At 43.4% G+C, this 10,946-nt stretch overlaps 1 protein-coding gene across 1 annotated transcript in view; it reads right to left on the reverse strand.

The window, feature by feature from the left end:
• The window catches only part of LOC141245576 (uncharacterized), a 54,522-nt gene extending 45,440 nt beyond the window's left edge, over positions 1 to 9,082 (reverse strand). The window contains exons 1-4 of the mRNA XM_073669079.1: positions 8,938 to 9,082; positions 8,664 to 8,852; positions 8,487 to 8,561; positions 8,411 to 8,439 (exon numbers count right to left, since the gene is read on the reverse strand). Coding sequence (XP_073525180.1) covers positions 8,411 to 8,439; positions 8,487 to 8,561; positions 8,664 to 8,852; positions 8,938 to 9,082 — 438 coding nt within the window. The remainder of the gene's footprint in view (positions 1 to 8,410; positions 8,440 to 8,486; positions 8,562 to 8,663; positions 8,853 to 8,937) is intronic.
• Positions 9,083 to 10,946: the final 1,864 nt, after the last annotated feature.

Here is a 10,946-nt window from a genome sequence, read left to right on the forward strand (position 1 = left end):
CACCAGCCTAAAAGGCAGCATTTCCAACGCAAACAGTCATGAAATGTGCGAATTTAGGACTGTGGCCTGTGGGGTGTTGTCTGCGAATTTCTGATTTCGTTCAAAGGTCAGGGATATGGACAATTGAACACTGTGGTGGGAAGTGACGTGGGAGTTGATGCTGTTTCTTGAGAAACTGCCATAACAAGTGAAGACTGAGAGGAGGGGGCATCTTTGCATGCAGTATGGACAGGGGATTGCCTTGCATGCACAACAGGGGGTTCTATTACATGCACAACAGCGGAAGAAGCAGTGGTGACAGTGGTCATGGACCCTGGGGTTCGCCCCACAAAGTCGGGTGCTTTGCTGACATGTGCCTCATCATGCTGGTGGTGGTCAGGCTGGTAGTTTTGTCACCCCTGCTGATGCTGGCCTGGCAGGTGGTACAAATGGCCTTTTTGGGGTTATCAGCAGAGTCTTTAAAAAAATTTCAGACTCTTTAAGACCTATCGGTTGTACTGGCAACGTCCCTCGTGTTGGTGTTACGGGGAACGTTTACCCGAATTCTGTCTGCGGCCACCACATTGCTTCTTCCTGCCTGTTTGGGTACTCTGCCTCCCTCCCCCTGTGTGCTGCCGGCCTCACTCTGCGTTTCCTCCTGCCAAGTTGGGTCAGTAACTAGATCATCCACCACCTCCTCCTCTTCCACTTCCGCACCACGGTCCTCCTCCTCACTTCGTGGCAATTGTGTCTCGTCTTCATCCACCTCTTGTGACAAATTGCCAGCGTCGCCGTCCTGTGGCAGTGGCTGTTCAAATATTTGGCCATTGCTACATGGGATCTCCTCTTCCACCACTTCAAGCGGAGCAGGCGAGGGGCAAAAATATGGAAAGGACCAGTGAATAGCTTTTCAGAGTGTCCAACTGTGGGATCAGTTGCTATTTGACGACACTCGGCATGGTGGGAGGAAGGAGCATCAGGGTGAGGAGGAGTATGCGGTCGAGACTCACGGCTACTAAGACTTGACCGTGTGGAAGACATACTGGAGGTGGTGGTGCCCAGGTGACTGGAAGTATTATCTGCTATCCAATTAATAACCTGTTCACACTGATCAGTTGGCAATACTGGTGTTGTTGTGTGCTTCCCTAGTAATTCAGTCAAGAAATGGAAGTGAGAAGATGTGGCTGTTGGTTGTGGCACATTTTCACCTTGGCCACGGCCCTGACCTCTGCACGCACCATCACCAGAACATCCAGTTCCATGTCACTTGCCACTGTTGAAGACGAGAGGGTTTCTTACTTCTTCTCAGGTAGATAAATAGGTTAGTTATAGAGATCTCTTATATAAATGACGCTTTCAAATAAGACACTCACTACAGACTGTCTCAAGAGAATAATCCTGTTTATTATTAGTTGTCATCCGATTATATACCCTTAATCAAGGTGGGTTGGACTTTTTAAAATATGAAATATTACGTAAGTAACATGCTATCTTTGGCACACAGAAATTAAAGAACAATTGCTTGTCAATAAATCTTCAGGATATGCATGATGTAGGATACAGCTAACATCCTTTCACACATATAGTGTTCTGCTGATCATCTGCCTTGGGTACAGACCAGGTTAAGGGAGACATAGGGAGTTTCCTGGAGTTTATATATTGGGACATTGTCCATGTGGACAGATACAGGACAAGTATGATAATTATGGACCCTGTCAGTCAACTCCTAACTGTGTATAAAGGTTAACCTTGTAATTAGGAGAAAGAAAAACAAGATGTGCTGTATCAAGGTTAAATAACTGAAAAACAAGATTTCTTAAAGGTGATGTCGAAACTGAACCCTTATTTTAACAATTCCATTCTTTTTATCATCTTGTCTAACTGTCTGTCCCTCATGTCCCTACCTATTCCCTAGGCCTGCAAGTTAACCCTACTTCACAACATCACGGGGCTAATCCGTCGTTTGTAGTGGGATGCCAGGCCTGCTGCGCATCCATTCAGATTAAATTATTTTCAGACCTACTGTCCCTTACTTTCCTTACTAAATAATCATTGCTATATGTATGGAAAGAGTATTTTATATGTGTGTAGAAGCATATGAGATAATTGAGAATATATATATATATATATATATATATATATATATATATATATATATATATATATATATTTATACTGCTCAAAAAAATAAAGGGAACACTCAAATAACACATCCTAGATCTGAATGAATGAAATATTCTCATTGAATACTTTGTTCTGTACAAAGATGAATGTGCTGACAACTAAATCACACAAAAGTCATCAATGGAAATCAAATTTATTAACCAATGGAGGCCTGGATTTGGAGTCACCCCCAAAAATAAAGTGGAAAAACACACTACAGGCTGATCCAACTTTGATGTAATGTCCTTAAAACAAGTCAAAATGAGTCTCAGTATTGTGTGTGACCTCCATGTGCCTGTATGACCTCCCTACAACGTCTGGGCATGCTCTTGACGAGTTTTCGGATGGTCTCCTGTGGGATCTCCTCCCAGACCTGGACTAAAGCATCCGCCAACTCCTGGACAGTTTGTGGTGCAACGTAGCGTTGGTGGATGGAGCGAGACATGATGTCCCTGATGTGCTCAATCAGATTCAGGTCTGGGGAACGGACGGGCCAGTCCATAGCTTCAATGCCTTCATCTTGCAGAAACTGCTGACACACTCCAGCCACATGAGGTCAGCATTGTCCTGCATTAGGAGGAACCCAGGGCCAACTGCACCAGTATGTGGTCTCACAAGGGGTCTGAGGATCTCATCTCGGTACCTAATTGCAGTCAGGCTACCCCTGGCGAGCACATGGAGGCCGTGCGGCACTCCAAAGAAATGCCACCCCACACCATTACTGACCCACTGCCAAAACGGTAATACTGAAGGATGTTGCAGGCAGCAGATTGCTCTCCACGGAGTCTCCAGACTATGTCAAGTCTGTCACATGTGCTCAGTGTGAACCTGCTTTCATCTGTGAAGAGCACAGGGCGCCAGTGGCGACTTTGCCAATCCTGGTTCTCTGTGGCATTTCTCTGGAGGGCCGCACAGCCCTCCATGTGCTCGCCAGAGGTAGCCTGACTGCCATTAGGTACCGAGATGAGATCCTCAGACCCCTTGTGAGACCATATGCTGGTGTGGTTGGCCCTAGGTTCCTCCTAATGCAGGACAATGCCAGACCTCATGTTGCTGGAGTGTGTCGGCAGTTCCTGCAAGATGAAGGCATTGAAGCTATGGACTGGCCCGCGCGTTCCCCAGACCTGAATCAGATTGAGCACATCTGGGACATCATGTCTCGATCCATCCACCAACGTCACGTTGTACCACAGACTGTCCAGGAGTTGGCGGATGCTATAATCCAGGTCTGGGTGGTGATCCCACAGGAGACCATCCACAACTTCATCAGGAGCATGCCCAGGCATTGTAGGGAGGTCATACAGGCACGTGGAGGCCACACACAATACTGAGACTCATTTTGACTTGTTTTAAGGACATTACATCAAAGTTGGATCAGCCTGTAGTGTGTTTTTCCACTTTATTTTTGGTGGTGACTCCAAATCCAAGCCTCCATTGGTTAATAAATTTGATTTCCATTGATGATTTTTGCATCACTTTGTTGTCAGCACATTCAACTTTGTACAGAACAAAGTATTCAATGAGAATATTTCATTCATTCAGATCTAGGATGTGTTATTTGAGTGTTCCCTTTATTTTTTTGAGCAGTGTATATTACATAATAACTATAGGGTATATGATCCAGTATCCGTGACTACATAGTTGCAGGAAGTTCATCATCTGTTAGGTCCCATCCTCTGCTACCAAGGTTGACTTCAGACCAATGGTTTTCCGCAGAACATACAATCTGATAAATCTGCTGCAGTCATCTTATTGCAGAAGATGCATTCCCATTGTACTGCAGTGATAATTGTAGTCATGACTTGGGTTTGTTTCACTTCAGTGTCTGTATCAATATTATTTCGGGTTTTACCTGGAAAACACTTACAATTAGAAGCAAGAATTTTCTTTCTAATTATCACAAAAAGCCTTATGATTATGGCAATTACCACTTTTATAAACACAGTCTGGATCAAGACATGTATGATACTACTTATCCACCCCCTATTCCCTTAAATAGATTTAAAGGATTCATCCAAGAAAGCCATTTGGGGAGTGGTAAATTGTCTAATGCATTTGCTTTTCATACACCTTCCTTAATCTGTTGGGCCTGCTCTATATCATGTGTAACTTGCATTAAACCAGTGGGATCTATGAAATGGCAAAATGCTGTACCGACCACATGGCTAAAACCTCCATGTGAGGCAGTGAGATAGTCTAGTACCATTGAGTGCTGATTAGTGATCATTATCAGTTGTTTCATGTAAGCGGACTCAACATTAAGTGCATCAAATAAGTAATTGGCTACATTATCAAAAATGTCTCCCAGCTCTTCTATCATCTGGGCATTTCTCATTGTGCCAAATGTTACCCATTACACCATTCCTGCTTTGAGATACCAGGGAGTTCCCATGAGATGTTTTCTCGGGGGGGGGGGGGGGAGTTATACTCCTTTTAGCAAGTATATGGCTGGGCACATTCTTATAAGGGAAATCCCTGTCTTCCCAAACCCATGTGGCGTGTTATAGTCTAGCCAATGTACAGGTGCCCTCTGCACCCTTTGGTATCCATCTATAGGCCTTGTCCCCACATACTGTATAGCCACCCTTTGGTAACTGAAATTGAAACTCATTCAGACGTACTGTTTGAGGGTACAAACACCAAGAATCGTCTAAGTCGGTAATAACTGATCTGTAGTATTAGAGAACCAAACTTTGGGGTTGGGTGTTAATACTTATGCACATTTCGGATGCCCCATCTCCCAATTGGCCTTCCCTTGTTTCTTCATCTACATGTATTGCTCCCTTTTCTGTACATTGGTGGGTGTCTCCTAAAGTGAAAAGGTGTTCTTTTGTCTAATTTTTATGGATATACCTTTCCAGGCAGGTTGGTTTACATTGTTGACCGCCTTTACTAGGATCCTAAGGAACAGGATGTTTGGCTGCGAAACTAAGCTTCAATTGTTGATCAGGTATTTTTCCTAAATAATGTTTATTACTTTCCTTGTTTATCCAGGCACCATCAAATTCCCCAAATTCATATATATTGTTTTCATTTTTACCCTTATTAGCCTGTGGTTGGTCAAATTGACTTGAAACAAAGGCTGCTTTGTCCATCCCGTGATTGGCAGAGCTGCTGAAGTTTTACTTTCTTGGGATGGTAAATTTAATGCATACATGTCCCAACATCTTTCTCTAAGTATCTCATCTTCAGGGATGGAGGTTACAAAATAGGGCATAGTTTTTGCCGCTATGGGAGCATGAGTGCAAATCCAACAATTTGAAAGATTCTTAACATGAGCTACATAGTCATGATATTTCACGAACTTATTACTCCACTGCATTGTTTGTTCATTATTCCACTCCATTGGTATCTTATCACCCCTTTTTCTTTGGAATGACATGAGTAATGTAAACAAATAGAGAAAGTAATACTTCCAATGACCCATTCTTTTGTCTTTAGTTCCTGTGGAACTTCTTGCAGTGTGAATCGTGGATCCTGGTGGGTTTTCCCTCCACCTTTACTGATGTAGGTGTTGTCAATTGGATTTGGTAAGTTCCTTCAAATTGTGGATCCAAGCTCATTCTTATGTGCTTCCGTATCGTCACCCAGTCCCCGGGTTCGAGGCTGTGCGTGCCTTGCAAAGAGGAAGGATTTGGAATGGAACTGAAAACACGGTTATGAATCTGTTGTAACACAGTTTGCATAGCTCCTACATATGTTGTCATATTTGATTGTAAGGCCCGCAATTGTTGAGGAAAATAAAGTCCGGTCTTTGGTGGTCCCCCAAACAATATCTCATTTGGACTGAGACTAGTTTTTTTAATTGGGGTTACTCTGACAGAGTATAATGCTATTTGGAGACACTCAGTCCAAGGCTTTCCTGTTACTGCCATTGCCTTTAGTATCTTTGATTTGAGTGTACCATTCAGCCTTTCCACCCTACCACTGCTTTGTGGGTGGTAGGGAGTGTGGAAGGACTGTTGGATCCCTAAAGCATCCAAGATTTCCTGACAGACTTGTGAAGTGAAATGGCTGCCTCTGTCACTCTCGATTACCTCAGGAACTCCATATCTGCACATTTCTTCTGAGAGTAATTTCTTAGCTACTGTTTTAGCGTTAGCTTTTGCAACCGGCCAGGCTTCAGGCCATGATGAAAACAAGTCAATGCAGACAAGCACATACTCATAGGTGCCGACCCTTGGAAGCTGCATGAAATCTATCTGCAGTCGCTGAAACGGGTACATTGGTCTCGCTGTGCACCTTGGTGGCACCTTCACAGTTTTTCCCACATTATGACATGCAAAGATTATGCATCCCTGTACAAATTTAACAGCAGCATAATGGAATCCTGGTGCTACCCAATGGATTTTTACCTGACTTACCATTGCATACTTGGACTGATGAGTTGGTCCATGAGAAAGAGTGCACATCATAGAGTAGAGAGATCTCGGCAGACAGTATTTACTATCTGCTCTCCACAGTCCGTCCTCTCCCTGTTCAGCTGAGCATTTTATTCATTCCTCCTTTTCTGGTGCAGCGGCCTGATCCTGTAGGCTCTGCAGGAGGTTCAAATCCACACTCCCAGACCCTTGTACGGTGTATGTTTTTACTGGGAGGGGTAACAGGGTTGCAGCTTTTGCAGCTGCATCTGCTCTCCTGTTTCCCTCAGCCTCTTTTGTGTACTCTTAGGTGTGAGCTTGTACCTTTACAATAGCCACTTGTTTTGGCAACTCCAATGCTCTGAGGAGTTGAGCTACTGCTTCTGCATTCTTCATGGGTTTACCAAAAGAACCAATAAACTTTCTGCTTTTCCATATGGGACCACAATCATGGCAAATGCCAAATGTGTAGCAACTGTCAGTAAAGACATTCGCAACTCTATATTCTGCCATTATGCACGCTTCAGCGAGTGCCTTTAGTTCAGCTTCTTGGGCAGACATTCTAGGAGGCAGTGCTTCACTTCTCAATACTTCCTTTTGGCTGACTATCGCATAACCTGTAAGGGGCATCCCATCTTGGTAAAATTGGGAGCCATCTACATATTGTTCTAAGTCAGTCTCAGAAATTGGTGTTTCTTGTACATTGGCCAGTGGCTTAGTTTCTGCATCCATTAACTCGAAGCAATTATGCTCGAGGTGTAATGTCTCATCATCAATTGTCTTGGGTATTAGTGTGGCAGGATTGAGAATTGTACACCTCCTGATAGTAACATTTGGGGGAGTCAATAATGCCACTTCGTACTTTTTCAATCTGCTCATGGACAGGTGTTTTGTTCTGGTCTGGAGCAGCAGCTCCTGCACAGAGTGGGGAGCTTGGATTTCCTGTGCATTGTCCAGCACTAGATCTGCCACTTTCTCCTTTAAAATGGCACAGGCAGCTACCGCTCTGATACATGAGGGTGCCCCCTTTGCCACAACGTTGAGCAGAGCAGTATCCTAGAGGACGATGTTTACCTCCATGTTTTTGAGTGAACACACCTTTAGCATGCCCCCCTGATTCATGACAGAAAAGGAAAAATTGGTAAGCTGTAGTTGGGGATTCCTAGTGCTGGTGCTGAGAGAATGGCGTCCTTGAGCATTTGAAACCCCTGTTTTGCTTCTAGGGTCAGCAAATAAAGCTGACCCTTATTGCATGCAGAGAGCTTGTCAAATAGGGGTTGCATCATGGCAGATGCAGAAGGAATCCACTCTCTACAGTAGCTGACCAGCCCTAGGAATGTTCTTAGGGCACTGGAAGTTGTTGGTTCTACGGCCTGGCTGATTGCCTTCTTTCTTTCCGGAGTGATATGTTTTAGTTGGAAAGAGATACAATGTTCTAAGAATACCACTCTTTCTTTTGCAATCTGCAGTTTTTCCTTGGATACCTTGCAACCTTCGTGGTACAAGAAAATTAGCAACGACAATGTCTCTTTCATACATACATCCTTATCTGGGGTACACAATAGTGGATCATCCACATACTGAAGTAGCTGAATATCTTGATTCTCAGCGTGCCAAGAGAGAAGTACTCCTGCCATTGCTTCTGAGAACATGGAGGGAGAAGTTGCTCACCCCTGGGGTAACCGGGTCCAGCAGTACTGTTTTCCTCTATGTGTGAAGGCAAACAGCTCCTGGCTCTCATCATCTATTGGCACCAAGAAGAAGGCATTACTAAGGTCAATCACTGTGAAAAATTTTGCATTAGATGGAACTTGATTCAATAGGGTATGTGGATTTGGTACTATGGGAGTGTCTACGACCATTAATTTATTAACCTCTCTCAAATCATGGACCATACGGTAGCCTACCGGCTGGTCCGCAATTTGCTTCTTTTTCACTGGAAAAAGTGGAAAATTAAAAGAGATTTACATTCCTTGATTATACCTTTTTCTAAGTATGTATTCACCTGTTGTGCAATTGCTTCTGTTTGCTCCTTGCTCAGGGGATATTTTCTCATACCTACCGGTACAACACCAGGTTTCAACCTAATTGTCACTGGAGTTATTTTTAACAGTCCAACATCTGTTTTATCCTGTACCCATAGTGCGGTTGGTACCTTACCAAGCATCTCCTGTATGCCGTGAGTGAGACTTGTATCCACCTCCTTCTCAAGTTTAATTATTGACATCATTGTCGATATTGTTGTTTCAGATAATGGACCTTCAACGGTAACACCTTTCTTTCCAAATTTAATGATTGCATTCATTGCATTGAGAATATCTGCACCTATTAAATTTCTAGGACATTTATCTGAGACAAGTAGATGGGTACATAAGTCAATAGTATGTGCTATCTTAACATTTACAGGTTGTTTCCTTTAGGGGGTCTATTGTACCTCCAGCTCCTATTCCTTGGATAACTCTCCCCGTTTTGTATCCATGTGGCATGCCCTCTTTTCTTATGATAGTATGGCTCACCCCGGTGTCGATCAGACATTCAATTTGTTTCCCATTGGGAAATTCTAGTTGGGTTACTGCCATCGGACCTTCCCTTGGGGGAACCACTATCATAGAAATGAATCGGGGGCTGCCAATTTCATATGCAAAAAGAACTTCGGCACTCCATACATGAATATATAAGAAATATTGTATCTAGACTAATGTCACTTTGAAAAATGAAGGTTTTTTGCGCATAAGTTGGCCAATTTATGTGTGCCCATCAACCACGACAAGGTCACCTTCGTATGATGGGAAACTACGCTACGCTACCACTGGATATGCCACTCTTGGGCTGTAAGCCTGTATGGACAATATGTCTCTGCTTGGGCTTTTAACCTACAATGTATGGGCTGGTAGAGCTAGTTAAAACCACCTGTGACTGAATGGGAGGGACACATGGTCAGAAAAAAGGCTGTCAAACTTCTAATAGTGTGAACACGTACCTGCTGCAATGCTCCAGGAGCGGGATCCCAAAAATGATTAATAGAAAAAAGAGAGGGGTCGCTCACTGGTCTATTCGGGTGCTCTGAAGAAAAGAGTAATCTCAATTGCAAAAAGAACTTCGGCACTCCATACATGAATATATAAGAAATATTGTATCTAGACTAATGTCACTTTGAAAAATGAAGGTTTTTTGCGCATAAGTTGGCCAATTTATGTGTGCCCATCAACCATGACAAGGTCACCTTCGTATGATGGGAAACTACGCTACGCTACCACTGGATATGCCACTCTTGGGCTGTAAGCCTGTATGAACAATATGTCTCTGCTTGGGCTTTTAACCTACAATGTATGGGCTGGTAGAGCTAGTTAAAACCACCTGTGACTGAATGGGAGGGACACATGGTCAGAAAAAAGGCTGTCAAACTTCTAATAGTGTGAACACGTACCTGCTGCAATGCTCCAGGAGCGGGATCCCAAAAATGATTAATAGAAAAAAGAGAGGGGTCGCTCACTGGTCTATTCGGGTGCTCTGAAGAAAAGAGTAATCTCAATTGCAAAAAGAACTTCGGCACTCCATACATGAATATATAAGAAATATTGTATCTAGACTAATGTCACTTTGAAAAATGAAGGTTTTTTGCGCATAAGTTGGCCAATTTATGTGTGCCCATCAACCACGACAAGGTCACCTTCGTATGATGGGAAACTACGCTACGCTACCACTGGATATGCCACTCTTGGGCTGTAAGCCTGTATGGACAATATGTCTCTGCTTGGGCTTTTAACCTACAATGTATGGGCTGGTAGAGCTAGTTAAAACCACCTGTGACTGAATGGGAGGGACACATGGTCAGAAAAAAGGCTGTCAAACTTCTAATAGTGTGAACACGTACCTGCTGCAATGCTCCAGGAGCGGGATCCCAAAAATGATTAATAGAAAAAAGAGAGGGGTCGCTCACTGGTCTATTCGGGTGCTCTGAAGAAAAGAGTAATCTCAATTGCAAAAAGAACTTCGGCACTCCATACATGAATATATAAGAAATATTGTATCTAGACTAATGTCACTTTGAAAAATGAAGGTTTTTTGCGCATAAGTTGGCCAATTTATGTGTGCCCATCAACCACGACAAGGTCACCTTCGTATGATGGGAAACTACGCTTCGCTACCACTGGATATGCCACTCTTGGGCTGTAAGCCTGTATGGACAATATACCAGCCCATACATTGTAGGTTAAAAGCCCAAGCAGAGACATATTGTCCATACAGGCTTACAGCCCAAGAGTGGCATATCCAGTGGTAGCGTAGCGTAGTTTCCCATCATACGAAGGTGACCTTGTCGTGGTTGATGGGCACACATAAATTGGCCAACTTATGCACAAAAAACCTTCATTTTTCAAAGTGACATTAGTCTAGATACAATATTTCTTATATATTCATGTATGGAGTGCCGAAGTTCTTTTT

Source organism: Phyllobates terribilis, unplaced genomic scaffold (assembly GCF_046119375.1).
Source record: "Phyllobates terribilis strain yellow unplaced genomic scaffold, ASM4611937v1 Scaffold_2__4_contigs__length_985480577, whole genome shotgun sequence".
NCBI classification, from domain to species: Eukaryota; Metazoa; Chordata; class Amphibia; order Anura; family Dendrobatidae; genus Phyllobates; species Phyllobates terribilis.